We start from the raw sequence: 20,569 nt of genomic DNA, 5'->3' as shown, positions 1-20,569 counted from the left end.
TCATAAGCACGTACACCACCGCACAACAGTAATACAGCCTAGTACCTAGTACACTAGCCTATGTACAAATATATTCTCAGATAAATGGTTTCTTTTTCTTTAAGTATAAAGGAATTAGTTAAAAAGTTGTATAATACTAAATAACACTACTGCACCCATTACCACCGTTGCTGCCCGCTCAGCACTCTCTTCGATCTAGCTTCTGCCGCCTCTAGAGCAAGAACCGCCAAGACTTCTCTTCGTATAGCACTCTCTTCCTTTCTTCCTCCTTAATTCTTACCCCTAGGTCCACCTGCCACCGGCCGAACGTGGTAGGCACCTCAGTGATGACAGTTGCACTCTTAGCCACTATATATTGTTATATATTGCATATAGGCCCTCAACAGAGAATCTTGTTTAAAACTTGTATTAAAGTTAGTTAGATATTTGTTACCATTTTATTCATTGAAATACACTGGGCAGCAGGTTCCACATGGTAAGCAAACACTGCCTTAAGAAACGCTCAGTTGTGGAACGACGAACGTCGAGGTTATACGCATGGTATTTTGTATTCTGCCTTAACGTCCTATTATGAAACTCAACTATTAATCCGAACAACTCCTCTGAACACTCTTCGTGGTAAATACCAGAAATAAAGAAGTAAAAGATGCAGAGGGACCCCACATCTTTACGCAACGCCAAGGGATTTACTATAGATCTAAATACTTTTATGTTATCCTGTAGAGTTTTACTAGAACGAAACGTAGTAAGATGAGTTTCCAAATTAGTCTAAGCCAAGATAATAAACAATTCATAATATTAAAATGTTGGCATTCACAATCGCTGCAGATAGTGTTATCTTATATGTAAATTCAGCATTCGCTATTGTCTTGTGCCAACTGCGTGGAATTATAACTACCGACTTAATGTACGCTATAACAACTTTAATAGCAACTTAGGATTTCATTTATAAAGACCAAAGAAAGTAAGAAATTAATACAAACCACTACACAATAATTCATCATACTATTTATTTTTAATGTAAAATTTTCCCATAAAGTAACTTTTATAGCAAGTGAGCACCGCAGCCCATACACACCAAATTAGTCAATTGATGCAAAAAGTTAAGGCTGGAGTTCGATATTTCCTTGAAAATAGCAGACCGACGCGGCGTAGGATTTAGTTGCCTTTATAAATAGTATACGAGTGTATAAATATTTATTTACAGTATTTAATTCTTATATAAAAGTTTAAACATTCTCGCTAACACATATCTATGCGTGAAACACGCGTAAAACAATTCTAGCATGGTTTTTGTTTGAACCTACCTATATCCATCAAATTATTTTAATAATCTGTTGATTTTAAAGTTTCAAAGATCAGATCAACACATTCAATCCAGCGAAATTGTAAAAAGAATCTTTTAATACCTTATTTAATACAAAATGTATGTAATTTTACTTAATTTGGAACTTTGGAAGTCGAGTAACGTAACTTCCAAGAACGAGTGACACAGATTACTAAAAATAGCAATTATAAAAAAATTGCGCCTGGCATCAAAATATAAACTCATTAGTTATACTTTGCAGCACCTTAACTATTGGCGACGATAATCTTAATAGTTCCACATTACATTTAATAGTTTTATATATTTTTTTAAATAACAGTTTAATAAACGGTTATGGCGCACTTATTTTAAACCATATTCAAACATTGGGTACCTCTTTGGAGTTTCAATCAAAAACAAATTCCAAACAAAACAAAAATCTTTCATTACTACAGATTTAATAGACTTGTAAACTTAAACGGGCTTGTAAAATAAAACGTATTGGTTACCATAGTAACGACGTCATATCAATAAAAAAAAACTAATAACGAACAAATAAAGTACTAACTTTTATACAAGTTTTCCAACAAGAAGAGCCAATCTAGGAAAAGAGGCCATGCAAAACCTCGATTGTGTGAATGTAAAGCGAATGATGTAGACACTAACAATGAAAGATATATACAACCACAAAAAAGCGCAATGTTAATTTGACTTCACTCAGTACGCTCGCTGTCGGGCGAGCCTTGTGACCACACCACTGATTTTCAGCGAGGCCATTGAGAATTTATAAATTAGAACGTACGAAGAAATACGTACTTATCATGTCACGTCAACCAATCAGAATTACACGAAACGCGCCTTCGTTTCGCCCATCGAAATTACGTCTGGGCGGTGCCAGTCATAAATATTTATTTGAACTTTAACGAGGTAATAAATTAGGAATCCTGTCCATTACTTCGTTGATTTTGTAGTCAATAGATGGATATAATTATTAATCTAATTTGATTTTGGATATGAACGAGTTAAAATTTACTAATTGCGATTTGGCAACGCCGTGATTGAATAGTTGGAAAATATTTTTAATGAACGGGAATGTTCTAATTATCATTTATTTACGTAAACATGATAAAAACCAGTTGATATGCATTAATTGATGTTTAATTACAACAAGTTTATTTTAACATTCTAACTAAACTAAATCCTACTAATAAAATAAACGCAAAAGTTCGAATAGAATTATGGATTGATGTTTGTAACTCTTTCAAGCGAAAACTACTAAAATTATCTTAATGAAACTTTAGAATAATATGGGTTATAGTATCAAAATAAGAAAGGTTTTTATTTGTAAATATATTGTGTTAACTGGATAAAATATGTATAATCAAATAAGTCGGAAAAAAATCTCCCTTTTACGAGGCGTTCTGACGTGCAAAAGAGTTACATAATTATAATGTATAAGGTTTTTAAAAAATATATGAACCTTGTCTTTCTTTCATATTACAACAGTATTAATAATATTTGTAAATTAAAAATATTAGAAAATTAAGATTGAATAAATAAAGGATGTAAAGACAAATAAAATCCCAAAGATAAATAATATTAAAATAAAAACAATAAATAAAAAAAATACACTAAACTACTTAGTATAAAAAACACATAAGTATAAATATCAAAAATTTAATCAATCAATTGTTTCTTGAATGTAATTTTCGTCTATGAGTTCTGCACGGCTACAGGCAGAGGATTCCACAATCGAATGGCAGTGACGGTGAAAGAGGAATTTAAAAAGTTACTATTAATCTGTTTTTTTTTATTGTTTTGGCTGCGGTAACCAGTATCGTTATTCGTCCTTAACGTTGATATAACGAAAAATATCGCCGCAAGCGGAACTCTAATTAAGATGAAGACAACATGATCCTATCGTAAAATAGGAGAAAATATTAAGACAAGTTCTGATTTTTCTTAATAAGCTTTTATTCACCATCGTACACGCAAAAACAAGGAAAATTTTGCTAATATAATTTATGTTTTCTCGGGGCTCAATAAAAATAATGACAAATTAAATGAAAGAAAAAATGATACATACGTAACACACAAAATTCACTTGTAATAGATTTTATGAACAAACGATTTTAAATAGGATTTAAAAATAAAAATTTGCGTAAACAAAGTCGCTGGTAATGCTCGCTATCGGGTGGCTGCGCAGTTCCAGCGTGATGTCTCTCAGAGCTTAGAAATATTTGTATGGGTCAGTCCGCAGTCGTCTGCGCGCCGTCGTCTGTTACAGTCGCGTGCGTTGGTGTACCTAAAGTGAACTTACGACAAGTGAAGTGACAGTGATCGTAAAGGATTTTCTGTGTAATCCATTCATTAAATATGGATTGATTTATAATCAATGTAAGTAGTTTATAAAAGTATTATTAAGTTTTATTAGAATTATATACTTTTCGGGAATTTTAATGACATCTTTGCTTAACATTTCTTGTAAAAAATGGCGTATTTTTATTAATTGTTTAAATAATACTATAATTATAACTATCCTTCTGGAAAATTTCTAGAACTATTGATTTTATATAATATAGCCGTTGAAGTGTGAACTTGTCTTAGCACCTTTCAACGGATTAACTATGACTTTTCAAAGTAAATCATGTGTGCTACGAGCTACGAACATTTAGTGCCTCCACCGTAGGCGTCCACGAGGCGTAGCAGATAGCCTCAGTAGCAAAGATTTTAGCTACTTTATGATATTTTTAAAACTTTACAATAGTGTTCACGAGGTATATGAAATAAAAACCCGTCGTAGCAAGAAAAGATTAAATTTCAATAAAATATGAAAATATTCTCAGTTATCGGTAAATAAATGAGAGAAATTAAGTAATAATGTGCCGTGATAATATAAAAATGTAATTGCATTATACAATATATACATATGATTATTAATTTTAAGGTTTTTATGGATCTTAATTATTTATAATAAATAGGTAATAAGAACGTAAAACCAATCTCTTGGTAATGCCGCGTTGTTTCATATACATATTTGAATTACAGCAAGAAGTGTTTTAGTGAAAAATATATATGATCATTTATTTGTGTGTTAAAACACAATGTCACAGACATGTTTGTATAGTGGATAACTTCAATATCAACAATCGAATACAATTGTATGTAATTTCAATCATGACGGTACACAATCCCGTAATTTGTTTTTGAAAATACAATCGTACATATTGAGATCTCAAGTCTGTTAATAACATTTATCTTCCAAATCCTGCAATATTGGTATTATCTTACCTAAATGTTTATCAAATTGAAACGATTATGTACCACTAGCGTGCCACAATTATGAAAAGATAAGATTAAATAAAATAAAAAAATAGATTTTTTAAGTGTATGACAGTTCCGAAGCCAGATTGGTTCTAGTACAAATTGTTCTTAGAGATTTATTTAACTTTTCTGAGGATTGCTTGTGACATTAGCATTACGTCTATTCTGTCCTTAATATAAAACGTGAAATTCAATAAATTTAAACGTTTCAAACATCTTAACATGTAAGTAGGTTATAAACCTTCTGTGGAGCCGAAAGGTTAATTCACGATATTTTTAAGTATTCGTTCAATGCATGGGCATAATAGCGCACCTTAAAACCCAAATCCTTTGTTGCTAGGGTGCCAAGGTAGGACCTAGAAGGGTCACTCCGTGAACACTGTTTTGTTAAAAATCATATAATTGAATGCTTAAAGATTGGTTCATGACGTTCAAATTATTACTCAAGAATTATACATATATAATGTATATTTTTATATACCTATAAAATTTTATAGGTATATAAAAATATACATACATTTATTAAATCTTTTCGTTTATAAGCACTGTTGTACGAAGCTGTTTATCACTATTTTATACTTGAGGAACTTAGAGCTATTTATACTTTTAACACGCTCTTTGATGCAAAAGATAAAATAAAAGCTGGAGCTTTCAGTACTATCTACAGAATTTGTTTCAGTTGTCATTTAACGGAAGTTAAAAGGAATTAAGCCGGAAGGTGTGAATTACAGAAATAAATGTTAATATATAAAAATACAAAGTGAATTAATTAATCCATTTTTAGTAGGTAAATTTTCATCATTCTTTGTTTTAAGGTATTCAATTCGATACCATCTATTTCGGAGAACATGTACATTGAGAATCCACTAAAATAATTGTTAAATTTTAACGCGTTATGTGTGTAATATACTAGTAACACACTAGTAAGCACTACAAATTTTGAAAATCGAATTTATGTATACGGCCTTGTTTTATTAAACTTTATGTATTATGTACTATTATGTATTCATAATGCAAAATGTAGGGTGGGCAATGTTATGAGTGAGCCTAATAGAAAATGTCAATTACTTCCTTAAAACTATGTTTCAGCGTTTCTGTCTAAAGTGTTTTGGCATTAGTTTCGGTACACTTTATCACTTATGTACAAGGGTCTACGCTCGTAATTTTGGTAATATGGTAATACAGCATTTACATAATACGCTCCGCTTGTTGGCGGTGAACAGTGATTAATCATTCTCGAGCCACCCCTATACTTTGTCCAAGACTATACAGGTTGTATGAATTTACTATGAGCGTTGAGAGGGCAAAAAGGTTTTGTATTTAATCATATTATAACAATAATTAGAAAAAAGAGACATTCTTGCGTACATGTTACTGCGCCTACGAGTTTTCCACCTAAATTATATATTTCTAGTTACATTTTTTTATCAAGAAATTCAATTGTAGTATTATTTTTTTATCTAAAGAAATTGTAGTCGAGTTATGCAATACAATAAATGTCACTCGTTTTGACCCGGATAAGAGTCTAATGCAACAAGAGCGTAGAAGAGGTGAGACGGGCCCCCACTATCCCTTGAATAAAACATGGAAATATGTAGTAATATATATTAGGATTTTTTTTAGTGTATGTATGTATATATATATGTTTATACAAAATATATGTATAAAATAAGGTCCCGCACCACAAGAGTCGGGGAAATTTATACAATAAAAAAAAAGATGTCGAGTCGAATGTGCAAAACGAATCATTTAGAAATATATCTATGAGCACTCTGTATATAATACAATGAATATCCTTGACTGCGAAACGTGATCAGTCATTTTACTATACGCTTTACTTAGTTTTTCGGTAATATGCTTAAGAATTTAGCAGAAAATCCAGTAGCTACTCTCGTCCTGTTTTTTTCTAAACATTGTTTGTTTGATATAGATATATCTTCTCAAAATAATTTATTTCACCAATTTACGAGTGCACTGTAAAAACTGTTAATACATAAAATAATTAACTATAAACATAGTTATCATATAAATCTTTAAACCGAGACATCGTAAGAGAAACGTCATCATGGCTCTCGATAATATAAGGCTATCGCGCTGGCCTCGGACTTAAGTCGAAGCCGTTGACTTAGTGTAGTTATGTCAATATAAACTCTTAAACCCATCATAGTGGATGAAACAATATTAATCATATGAAACCAATTCAGCATAATCGCTTTCATTAAAAAAAATCAGTGTCGCTACAACCTTTTTAGGTCCAAACCTTTGGCCTAGAAAAGGCCTCAGAATCCTGTATCTGTCTCATGACAATTTGTCAATCTAATAAGCAAGTAGGCCTGAAACATGACAAACCGTTTCCTCACGATGTTTTCCTTTACCATTTGAGCGAATGTTAAATGCGCATAAGAAATGAAGTCCATTGGTGCACAGCCAGGGCTCGGACCTACGACCTCAGGGATGAGAGTCGCACGCTGGATCCACTAGGCTAACACTGCTTCTTTCATTATAAAACATATGTTAAAAATACAATATCTGATATATCTGCTGTTAACAAACATATATAAGTCTAAACCTTACTGAATGTGTAGAGCAGAAAGCTGAAATAACGCAAATAATTAAAACATACAGTCAGTGACGAAGACTTCAGGTAAAAATTTGATAGAGTCTGTGAATGCGGTGTGTGACGGCTGTAGGTGTGGGTGTGATGATGTGATTATCAGAATGTATGAAAAAAGTATTTTAAGTTTGTTCTAATATATTCTTCTTCTTCTTCTTTTATATACACATACTAATTGTAGCTTTAGTCGTTACAAACGTGGCATTTAAGAAACCCAATAGATGTGAATCATATAAACGTATAATGCAAAATAGTTTCTCTAAGTGTGAACGAATAAAATGAAAATAGAAGTAATAAATAGGTTATGCCAAGTCACTTCAGCAAGAAAATGTCTTGCCATTCGTTTATATAAATGGAATCGTTTCACTTTATTTTATCAAAACTACTGCATAATTATCGCTTTGAACACGCGATTTACTAATTATGGAATTACTTTATTTAGAACGAAATATTTTTTATTTGTATAAATAAATCCTATTGACGTACAGTACTTCGCAAAATCATAAAAGTATCTAAATATAATATCTATTTACAAATCAATAGAAATTGTAAATAGTTTAAACGTAAAAGTATTTTCTCGTACTTAATAAACAGTAAACCTTTCTGTATTCGTTATTAAAATATTATTATTCAGTTTGATGTGTTTACTAAAATAACATATTTTTGTATTCCTGGGGTTTGAATCCAATCGGTATATATACCTTAAGTCTCTGAGGTGAATAATGTTAATGTAATCTCTGATAAATAGGAATTTAATTGGCGAGGCAAATGTGTAAATTTTATTTTAAAATAATAATTAGATAAAGCGATACCTTCGTGTTTAAAAGTTAAATTAAATTATTTAGCAGCAGTAGCAAGCAACCAAACAAACCAACAGATAAAGTAACTATTAATGTATTCAAATAATTATAATAATGCTTATAACAGTTGTTATATATTATATTGAAACAATTTTGTATTTATACAATGGGAAGTTACAGCAAATATCCGTAGAAAAATCAAGGAAGATGAGTCTAAGTCCCTCAAATGAAAATTAAGGACGAGGCTATTACAACCGCGTCTCAAACCAACAGCTAAATTTTTCTCCAAAAACACGTTTTCATTAAGAGGAAAGAAATTAAAGTCCTTCCTTGAGGAGTAATTAGATATCTTGTTTTTCAGACAAGAGGGAAACAGTGATTTTTGTTTCCATTTTTAAATTATACCGGAAAATTCATAGAGGTTTTGTGCAAAATAAATTTGTTCCTTTTTTAAAAAATTTAGTTTACACCTCGAACGAGTTTCTGTTCTTAATTTTATAAGGTCTGTTCAATTAGATGGGATTACATTAGATTTAACAGAGTAATAATTTATATAATTGGCATGTGCTTATTAATTTTCTTAATAGTGTCATAACGAGGACACTCAAATTTGGAGCAGTTCTTTACTCAGAATCACGTAATACGAATTCAAAAACTCAATATTGACTTGAATAACGCAGAAGCTTGCACTTCGTTAGTGCTTTATTTTCATATTTAACAGACTTTAATAAAAGCCTGTGTAAGCGTCCTTCTATACGACGCATTATTAATTTGGTTGAGTTCTATATCATGAACATGACAGAGCGTTCACTGTATTATTATAAGTATTAAAGCAAACATGAATTTTTATATATTCAAAAATGTTATTTCTTGTCGTCTATAGAGAATTCGATCTGATTCAAAAGTAATTTTTGAAAAAACTCACCAAGCGCCTGAACTTCATATATATTTCAGATGTCAGACCTTTGAAGATCGTTGCGTGTCCAGACATCAATAAAAAATAAAGTTAATACAAACACTCTAAAATGTGTTCTTTTTATGTCAACACAAACATTAATATTGTTTTTCATAGATTATTTTTATTGGCTGTACCCGGCTCAAAATGGCGAAGGCACAAAGTATTTATCACAAATATGAATCCCAATCACTATATTTCCTAAATTACTTATGAATAATATTAATTTCGGCGGCGGGACGTGACAACCCCATCGCCCACACGACACCCAGGTTATTTCACCAGCGCAATCTGACAACTCCCTTCCTAGTGGGAGTACCATGCTGTTGCTTTTGGGTTTCAGCCAAATGGGCAGCCACGACGGCGGCAGTACCACTGTCTCACAGAAAACCAGCGTGAAATTATACAATAGATTTATCTTGTTGTACATCCCATTCGGCCCCACACGGTGAACTTTTCACACCTCTGGGCGGGCCTCCCCAGTACCACTCCTTCCACTTGACCGTATTCAACGAAGAGCAATTTGAATCGTCGACGACCAATACCTTTCCGAACGGCTTGATCCTTTGGCGTAGCGTAGAGATGTGGGGTCACTCCGCATCTACAGCATTTACCATGGAGAGTGTTCAGAGGAGTTATTTTTCGAACCAATTCGACTTAGAGTCCTTCAAGAGAAAAGCGTATCAATTTTTAAAAGACCGCCAACGCACTTGCATTAAAAGTGTCCATGGGCGGTGGTATCACGTAACATCAGGTGTGCCACCTCCCCGTTTGACCTCTGTTCTAAAAAATAAGCTGTCTACTAGTGAATCATCAATCAATCTAAATCAGTTTACTATGAAAACAGGGTAATTAAATTAATTGTTTAAATAAAAAGTTTAAATAACTCGTTATTTAAATAATCTTTCCAAATAGATTTTTTTTAATGTTTACTTTAACAAAACCTTCCTTGAGCTCCTAAGTAATCCTAAGGGATCTATCTACTTTAAAGAGTATTTATCGTTTCTTTGTAGCTAGTATAAAAGAAACCTATTCAATTTATGAAGTGTGGGTTCAAAGAAAGTAGATTAAATTGAAATAACAGATGACCTTATCGAAGTATTTTTTATATATCTGAATTTTATCCTGAATAAAAAAAATCTTAACATTTTTAAATAATATTCTATCTATTGTTACTACTACGACTTTATTAATTTACTACGATTACGACTATATAAATTATTTTATATTATTATTTTAATTATACACTTCTACGAAATTTTGCATAACCGCTTATTATTTATTTATTTACTTTAAATTCAATTGACCGCAAAGCCTGAAATGTGTGTGGTAAAGTAGTCTCGTGAATAAAAACATGCCATTCGTTCTTCGAATTGTCAAATTTACAACGCATAAAATCAATTTAATTTAATTTTCAAATACAGATAACAAAAAGTGAAAGCAAACTTTAGGTTTTAAAGAATGTTAAAAGTCGCTGATCAGTGTTAGACAGCTGTATTAGAAAACGAAAAAGAAATAAATTTCAGCATCTCATTAGAACATTTTTTACATAAATATTAGGTCCTTACATATGAAATTGGCGTTTTTTATGGGAGGAACAAAAAGTCGAATATTGTTAAATGTAATATATTTAATTAATCAAGGTATGAACCATTGTTTTCTATGCACTTTTTCCATCTCATAGGTAGTTCATTGATCCCTTTACTAAAAAAAAACAGTCGGACGGGAATCAATAAAATCTGTTGAGGTGATTTGGACTGCCCCATCAGAGTTAAATTTTTTCCCTTGCAAGAAGTTGTCCAAATTTTGATAAAAAATAATAATCTGTTGGCAAAGGTCCGGGGAGTACGGAGGATGTCTTAGACATTCCAATTGAAGCTCTTCTAATTTGGTAGCCGTCTGTTGTGCAGTGTGTGGTCTAGCGTTGTCGTGAAGTAGCAGTGGCGTGGAGCGATTGACCAGCCTAGGTTGTTTAGCCGCTAGCTTTTCCATCATGGTTTGCAATTGCTGACAATAGACATCAGCCGTAATAGTCTGGCCAGATTTGAGAAAACTGCAATGAACAATACCGGCACTAGTCCACCAAACGCTTACAAGTAACTTTTTTGGGGTTAATTTTCGCTTGGGGCAGGATTTAGCTGGCTGGCCAGGATCCAAGCATTGCGCTGAGCGCATCCGATTATCGTAAAGAATCCATATTTCATCACAGGTAATTATTCGGTTTAAAATACCTTCATTATTGTGCCGGTTCAGTAATGTAACTCAGCAGTCGACGCGCGTTTGCCGGTTTGCTTCAGTCAATTCGTGAGGTACCCACCTTTCAAGATTTTTAATGTTCCCAATTTGCTTCAAGTGAATTAAAATAGTTTTATCACTAACACCGCAGCCTGCAGCTAACTCGGACGTGGTTTGCGATGGATCCGCTTCCACAATAGCCTTCAATACTTCATTATCAACTTATGTCTCAAGCCGTCCACGGGACTTGTTCTGCAGGTCGACATTTCCAGAACGAAAGCGACCGCCATACACATCATTCACCCTTCGAGTCGTTTCCGCAGCACTAGTGCCACGGAGGAACTCGTACTCGTAAATAATGCGATACTTTAAGTTTTCCATTTTGTAAAATGAGTGACGCAAACAGAATAAAACAAATGAATGACGGTCATCGAAGCACAAATACATGAGTAAATAGCTGTACAAATTTTAATTTGTAATTCCTTACCAAAGAGGAGAACATCGTGATTAAAGTGGCCAGTACGAAATACGCCAATTTCATATGTAAGGACCTAATATTATGTATTAGCTGATATTAACCAATTGTAATTAATTAAGCAAGTATGCACAATGGAACTCTTTACGAATTGCGGAATACTGCTTCATTTCGAATTCTGTTCGTTATTTTACCTTTAACAGCATAAAATTTCAATGTAATTGAATACGTAATTGCCCTACACTAAAGCTAAACCTTTTCGGCTATTAATTCTTGGGTCCACCGCTTTTAATTATATCAGTTTTGAACGATCTTCGTATCAGGGTAATTTAATGTTGTGGCATTCGCGTGACTTTGACAATTCAGCAGAAATTACTCAGACCAATAACTTGAAATGTTTGTTAATTTAATAATCTTAAAAAAATATTTTACATGACTTTAAATCACGTTATCAGAGCAGTGTTGGCCTAGGGGTTTCAGCGTGTGACCCTCATCCCTGAGGTCGTAGCATCGATCCCCGGCTGTGTACCAATGGATTTTCTATCAATGTGCGCATTTAATATTAGCTCGAACAGTCCACGGTCCACGGCCTGCGTCAGGAACAGAAGGCTGATCACCTACATGCTTATTAGTTTAACAAATGATCATGAAACTTAAAAGCCAAATCTTAAAAAGGTTGTAGCGCCATTGATTTATTTATTTTTTAAATCACGTTATATATATTCTAGTAATTAGCATAAAATTTGAATTCCCGTAGTAGCTTATTGTCGCTAGACAAATTAAAGGCACACGTGTTGGTTTGATACTACTTTGAATAATTATTGAATATATGGAGGCGGCTACACAGAACTTCAAATTTTTTTTTGGAAATGGGATCTCGCTGTTGGGCAAGGGCCTTTTACAGCTCAGCTCGGACTGTTTTGCTGAGCATAGCGTATGGCCTGGCCTGGCCTGTATAGCGCCGGGGAGTCTCCTGTGAGACTCGAACCTCGGCTTGGGCTTGGTGGTCAAACACCTGAAGGGCAGGACGGAAGCTCACTGGAGCGAAGTACCAAGTAAAGGTCGTCTTCCCCGGTGAAGGCGGTTTTTTACCGTAATCTGTTTTTGGTTATTATTATTATTTGCCACGCGGCTAATAATTTATTGTTAGCTACGGTGGATCATCCTGATCCGTTAGTATGTGTCGGGGTCTCCTGCATTCCCTTTTTGTCGAGAAGGGGTAGTGATTGAAGAACATTATAGGAATTAGATACTACATTTATAACAAAAATGCAAAACTCAAAATCATTATAGTGGCGCCACGGTACAGCGACAAATGCTTTCAAAATGAGTGTAGCCAACCCAGAAACAAATATATAAGCACCGAACTAACTTTTGTTTTAAATATATTTGATTATAAATAATAGTTCGAAATACATAATTTCGATTTAATAATTTTTGATGAGGGTGATCGCAAATATTTTTTATGTAATAACAATAAACGTCTCAAATATAAGAGACTTTTCGTCAACTTCGACTTTGTTCCCTTTGTAGTAGAGGCTCTTGGGCCGTGGGGTGCAAGTGCACAGGCGCTTATTAAAGATTTAAGTTGGCGCCTGGCAGTGACCCCAGAGCTGGTGCTTTCCTCGTTCAACGAATAAGTATCGCAATACAGCGAGAAATGCTGCCAGCTTTAAAGGTATACACAAAGCTACAGGGCCCAAATTTTCTAAATTTGTTTTATTATCTTTTTAATATCACTTTTATTAGGTTAAGAAAATTTTAAAAGCTGTATATTTGATTGTTATGATTACTAACGAACGAAAATTTTATTATCTCAGTATAAAAAGTCTCAGTAGTAATTAAGTTTAAAACCTTTTTATTTTGTTACAGAATTGCGAGATGGAAGGCAAATCCTATAAAACATGACACGGATGTTGTTGTGCAGCTTATGTGAACTTTAATATGTTTGGACTGTGATATGAAAATGGAAAGAGGAACCGGCCTTCTTCTTGTGCTTTGGGTGGCAATTATACCATTACATCGTGCTGATAATTTAGGTAAGTACATTTACACACCTTGTATGGGCCTGGGTATCCGGAAGTAATATCCACGATCCTCCCTTCCCTCAGTAGAATACTATTTTATAATTGTAAAAAGAAAATGCTGCACGGTATGCGGTGTATAGTTAGTGCGCACGCGACCGTGGTTAAAATTTATCTACTCATCTCCGGTTCATCTGTCAAAGTCAAAATCGATAATTGTCATCCTTTTTTGACTGACACCGATTTCGCGCAAACACCTGATTCGAGAATTTGTAACAAATTAACATTTTGTAATCTTTTCACTAAATGATGTATAAAGCATGCAAATATTAGGTCCTTACATATGAAATTGGCGTTTTGTCGTGACTTTGACCTCAAATACCTCCTCTTCGGTTAGGAATTTCAAATTCAAATTTGTACAGCTATTTACTCATGTATTTGTGCTTCGATGACCGTCATTCATTTGGTTTTTCTTCTGTTTTTTTCTGTTTGCGTCACTCATTTTACAAAATGGAAAACTTAAAGTATCGCATTATTTACGAGTACGAGTTCCGCCGTGGCACTAGTGCTGGGGCTCGAAGACTCGAAGGGTGAATGATGTGTATGGCGGTCATGATGCAAAATAAAACACAGTTCGTTTTTGGTTCCAACGTTTTCGTTCTGGAAATTTCGACCTGCAGAACAAGCCCCGTGGACGGCTTGAGACCCAAGTTGATAATGAAGTAATTGAAGGCTATTGTGGAAGCGGATCCATCGCAAACCACGTCCGAGTTAGCTGCAGGCTGCGGTGTTAGTGATAAAAGTGTTTTAATTCACTTGAAGCAAATTGGGAAGATTAAAAAGCTTGAAAGGTGGGTACCTCACGAATTGACTGAAGCAAACCGGCAAACGCGCGTCGACTGCTGCGTTACATTACTAAACCGGCACAATAATGAAAGTATTTTAAACCCAACCTGTGATGACAAATGGATTATTTACGATAATCGGAAGCGCTCAGCGCAATGGTTGGATCCTGGCCAGCCAGCCAAATCCTGCCCCCTGCCAAAGCGAAAATCAACCCCAAAAAAGTTAGTTGTAAGTGTTTGGTGGACTACTGCCGGTATTGTTCATTGCAGTTTTCTCAAATCTGGCCAGACTATTACGGCTGATGTCTATTGTCAGCAATTGCAAACCATGATGGAAAAGCTAGCGGATAAACAACCTAGGCTGGTCAATCGCTTCACGCCACTGCTACTTCACGACAACGCTAGACCACACACTGCACAACAGACGGCTACCAAATTAGAAGAGCTTCAATTGGAATGTTTAAGACATCTTCCGTACTCCCCGGACCTTGCTCCAACAGATTACCATTTTTTTCGAAATTTGGACAACTTCTTGCAAGGGAAAAAATTTAACTCTGATTCCCGTCCGGCTGTTTTTTTAGTAAAGGGATCAATGAACTACCTATGAGATGGCAAAAGTGCATAGAAAACAATGGTTCATACTTTGATTAATTAAATATATTATATTTAAAAATATTCGATTTTTTGTTCCTCCCATTCAAAACGCCAATTTCATATGTAAGGACCTAATAAATCGATTTAGTAAACTTAGGTTCGCATAGATGTTGTGTAAGAATAGGATAGGAAGGAGATGTAAGAATAAAATATTTAGTTTTAATAACGAGATACTAGAGTTTTTTAGTAGATATTATTTTTCAATTTAATATAGCTAGTATCTCTATATTTCCTTTTATCTTCATCGGCATCTAATGATATATACCTTTAAAGGTTTTTTACCACATTTCACTAGATTTATAATTTCTGATAAAGCATGATAAATAAATAAACGCGTTTGCAATATAGACTAATCCAATTTTTTGATAACCAAAGTACAAATCTAAGTGGTAATCAAAACTTCCGTACCCGCAAATAAAAACTTTCAAAACTTTGTATTGGTTTTATATATTACGTACAATATATCGCAGCCAACTAGCTTAACAAGCCGTTCAATTAACAACCTAACCTTTTAACTAAATAGCGCTGTTTAACTAGCGGCCTGACATTGACCCTTTACCAAAATATCAATCAAATAAATAATGTTTTATTTTATATTTATTTACTATGTGTGTGTTCCAATACTAGTAAATAAACAAAACAACAAAAACAAATAGCGAGGAATCCCGCACGTGTTTTATCTAGCCATAGACTGTGTGCTCTGTGGTATCACTCAACTCCATCCTAGTATGATATCATTTATTTGATTAAATAACAGAAGTAACTTATAACATAACTAAAAATATTTCTAACAAAAACATACACATCGCATTTTAAAAACTAACTAGATTGAAATATATTGAAATAATTTCTTAACTCAAGTCAGTGGTGCCTAAGATTATCGCGTTCAATTAAATAAACTAACATTAGTGTGTCAGGTCCAGAAGGATTATTTATAAAGTAAAATAATCAAAGAAAGATAAATGTATCTTCCTAATACTCGGGGTCAGGACGATCACAACGAGAGTGATTATAAAATTTAATTCGACTAATTAAAATCTTTTAACTGAAGCTATTCGTGAAGGAATGGTGGTGCTGCTCTCTCTCTCTGTCCTAAAGCGTGGATCTTGGACAGTCTAATCAATGGCCGGCCTAAAAAGCCCCAATGGCTAAGGTCGATTGGTTGTATAATATATTCATTGCGGTCGGCATAACTTTGTTAGCGTGTTACATCATTATTTTATGACGGCATCGCAGTAATTTGTAGACGAAGATTTAAGATTCTTTCATCTCTTTCTCTTAAATATCGTTTACGCTTTGATGTTAACCTCTCTCCACGCTCTTTACAAGGCGACACGAAGGGCTGTGAAAGCGAGAGTGTAGACGGTGGGCTCGTAGTTTCTTGTCATGACGGAGTAACGAGTTGTTAGGCTTTTATAGAAGTTAATCAAATGAAATCAATCATTTGGAATCCAAAAGTGTGGTAGCATTTTATTTATGTAATAGGAGGCTCACCTGATGATAAGTGATAGCGCTGCCCATGTAAACTTTCACTGCCAGAAGGCAAGGATCGTCATGCTCGCTTAAATGTTATTTCTTGTGGCAGCGTCCATGCGTCGGGTTGTCTCTCTCCCTAAAATATGGCGAGGGGTCGATGGCTGGCCATGCGTGATACTCGTGAACGGGTGCTACTTGTGGTGACGGGTTCGTACTTGAATTCGTACCATGCCTCCTGCTGATGTCATGTGGAACATGGTGTTATGGTTGCAGCTCCTTACACAAGACTTTGAAGGCTCGCAAGAACGCTGCTGGCTTTTTAAGAATTAGTACGTTTCTTTCTTACAAGACTAAGTCAAATTGGTTGGGCTATATTTCAGTGGGCAGCTGGTTCCACACAGCTGGTGGTCGCGGCAAAAAGTGCCTTAAGAAACGCTAAGTTGTGGAACACGGACGTCGAGGTGATAGATTTGTATTCTGCCTTGAAGTTCGATAATGAAGCTTAACTGAATAGAATGTACTATATGTTAAAAACTAAAAAAAAACGAGGCACTCAAATCACGTCCATATTGACTACAATAGTTGCTCACGACGTGACGCTCTACGACGCTCACGAGCAGTTGCTCGCTACAACTACTATAGTTGTAGCGAGCAACTACTCGTGCAGCCTCGACTCGCCAATATTCGAGACGACGGGCCACGATGAGGCGCCTCTCGTGAGCGTGGAGCCAACATTAAAAATGACAGTACTTTAGTTAAAATGGTTTAATTAGACTGATTTGTTTCTATGAATAAAGGGGTAATACATCATTAATGGATGCTTACAGTTCTGTCTCACAGACTTTTTAGTCTATAAGCAAAGCTATAAAAATCATTGGAGCTACCCCACGGCACAGTTTAGCATCAGATTTTTTATTTTAAATGAAACCAGTAGTTACATACAACGTGAATATTTTTCAATGAATACCGTGAAAATTCCGTGTAAACCTTACATTTGACTTAAGAATTAGCAATATTAATTAATGTTAATACTTCAGACTGAATTAAAGGAAATGTAAATTTAGAGCCAAACATTTTGAAAGCTTAATTTTCCCTTTCATATTTCCTTAAATAACTTACTAACTTTGAATTAAATGAGAGATTTTGTGAACAGGTGAAAATGTTTTTACCACAAGATACAACAAAAATATATACAAAATTTAATAATAAAACACTAGTGTAATGTCAACGTCAAGATGAACTCGGGATAGGGCACGTAGTGCCCCAGAAAGTTAGTAAAAGAACCTTTTTTGTAACGGCAGGCAAACGTTAAGTGATACCGCCGCTCATGGACGATGATGATGATGAATGAATGATGAATTTCAATGTATGACTTCTACAAAATTATACTACTTTAAAATTTCTATGTACCTAATAATAATTTTGAGAACATAAAATTCATTTTTAAATTACCGTTCAAAAAAGTTACGCATAGAATTTTTTTTATAAATTTTCTGGGATTAGCCACTGCGGCTTGATATTGATTTTTAAGACATTCTGTATAATAGTTAGTGAATCATCTGTTTCATCGGAAACATATCTGCACTAAAATAAAAATACTATATATACAGATTTTTTCTGTATAGCTTTAAAGCAGATTCATAAATTCTCAATTATTTAAAACAACCCGAATTTTATTACGTAAAAGAGTAATTTCTTAAAAAAGAAATTTTTTGAAGGGATTTTAATGGATTAATTAATGGTAATATTTTTGTTAGTTAACAATTTGTTTTCTTCTAAATGAGTTGATTCCTTTTACGCCCCTTTTTTGAAAGACACCGTGTCCGCACAACCCTTGGTCTTGGCCTCTGATATCTGTATCTGTTTCCTGATATTATTTTCTTAATAGGTATCAGCTATTATGTGGCTGGTACATAGTAATTTTACCGATTACTTTAGGAAGGCGTTAAATGTGATCTGTAAACTGAATTCGAACGCACGACCTCAGGTTTATTATCCTCGATCCTGGATAGAGTGCTGTGGAAAGATCTGGAGGAAGCCTATGTCGGAAGACAAGCAAACACTGCGGAAGATTAAGTAGTTTAATAATAATATTAAATTTAAAATATGTAAATTCATAAGATAAGTCATTACGTGTAAGAACTTGGTTGTTTGAAATAAAGCCTTCATTCATTCATTCATCAACAATTGACTTTATCCACAAAGCTTTCTCCACGAAACATTGAGCTAGTATAAATCTAAAAAGCATTACTTAATTTTGTCTAGACAGGTTCGTTAAAGTATCACGAACAACATTTTTCACTGCTTGAATGTAATTTCCTGTCAAGCCTTCTTTGCTTAGTATCTTATTAAACTCCTTCATTCAATTTATTTCAGTATATAGCAGTAATATCTGTGGTTTGTTCATATTAACACTACTAACAAATATACGAAAATAGTGGGTCTAGTATGGAAAGTAGTGGTAAATATTGGTAAAATAATTATAAACATTTAATAAACAGTAAACGACATTTTGAGGAACATTTTAAAGTTTATTTTAAAACAATTTAAATTATTTCATGACTTTACATAACACATAACAACAACATAAATATTAAAACATTACGCAAAAGTATTCGTCATAATTAAAAAATCTTATAAGTAACGCGACATATGATAGTAGAACAGCTTAATATTTTATATCGATATACAAAAATTATGAAGTTAGAAGAAATCGCACAAAGAAAATTTCACACAAGACGAACTATTTTGCATCGGGGTTCGTACAATTTATTTAGATCTACGGTTTGTTCAATACATATGTAAAATCTTATTTTACCAATACTAAAAGCTTGTTATCTTAAGACTCACTTCTTCTATATAAGACCCAATAATACGAAGGGACTACATGACGATTTTGGTCTCAGACCTAAATCTTTACCCAAATTGAAATTACTTTACCCGCCATGCGAGAAGGTAGACCTCTTGTTATAGCCCTCATAATATTCAACAGCACAAATCCAAAATTATAATGTCTGACAGTAAATTAAACCGGATATTATATACTTGACACGATTGAACTTTAGGTTTCAATTTGATGAGATATCTTATAATATTTTTGAATGTCACTTTCCTTTTACGTATTTCACTTAATAAATAAAATAAACATTTTGCTAGTTAGTTACAATTACATATGATATGGTCTATAATAAATGAATAATAAGACCTCGGCCTACATAATAACGTCTGGCCCCATATTTCTGTATCTGTTTCATGAGAATTTGTTCAATCTAATAGGCAAATAGGTGGTCAGCCTGAAACACGCTATCGTTTCGGGTCTAAGGCAAGCCGGTTTCCTCACGACGCGATGTTCACCCTCACAGTTAGAGCGATTGTTAAATGCGCATATAGAAGGTAGTTCATTGCTCCACAACAGGGAATCGAACCTATAACTTCAGGGATGAGAGTCACACTCTGAAGCCACTAGGCCAAAATTCTTCTGTAAATATAACTATGTATCTGTTAAATAAAGGAACCCATATATTATTTGGGAGTAAATATTCCACAAAACGGGCTGTTAAGACGTCAAAAGGGTAACTTAAGCGGCTCCACACGCCTCAAGTACTGCCTTAAACGGAGCCAGAGCCTACTGATTTCTTTTCATGTGAGAAATAATACTCTCAGCCACTCGTAACGTGCTTCCGGACACTCGAAATCGAGTATTTGATCCACCATGTTACGTGACAAGACGTGTCGATAAACCCCAAACGAATTTCAGCTGAAATGATATCTTCGTACAGTGGAACTTTTTAAGGAATCTTAGTAATATTTTTAGTAGATTTAACTTAATAAAAATCTACTGATTTTTTTAAAACTTTATAG

At 33.9% G+C, this 20,569-nt stretch overlaps 1 protein-coding gene across 2 annotated transcripts in view; it reads left to right on the top strand.

Moving 5' to 3' along the window:
• Window positions 1-3,606: 3,606 nt before the first annotated feature.
• Window positions 3,607-20,569, top strand: part of LOC123711894 — a 65,039-nt gene continuing 48,076 nt past the window's right edge. For both annotated transcript variants that reach the window (XM_045664745.1, XM_045664744.1), the window contains exons 1-2: window positions 3,607-3,703; window positions 13,582-13,748. In XM_045664745.1, coding sequence (XP_045520701.1) covers window positions 13,670-13,748 — 79 coding nt within the window. In that variant the 5' untranslated portion in view covers window positions 3,607-3,703; window positions 13,582-13,669. The remainder of the gene's footprint in view (window positions 3,704-13,581; window positions 13,749-20,569) is intronic.

This window comes from Pieris brassicae, chromosome 7, assembly GCF_905147105.1.
Source record: "Pieris brassicae chromosome 7, ilPieBrab1.1, whole genome shotgun sequence".
Classification (NCBI taxonomy): Eukaryota; Metazoa; Arthropoda; class Insecta; order Lepidoptera; family Pieridae; genus Pieris; species Pieris brassicae.
Note: the sequence above shows the minus strand (reverse complement) of the source record. Positions and strands in the feature narration are given on the sequence as shown.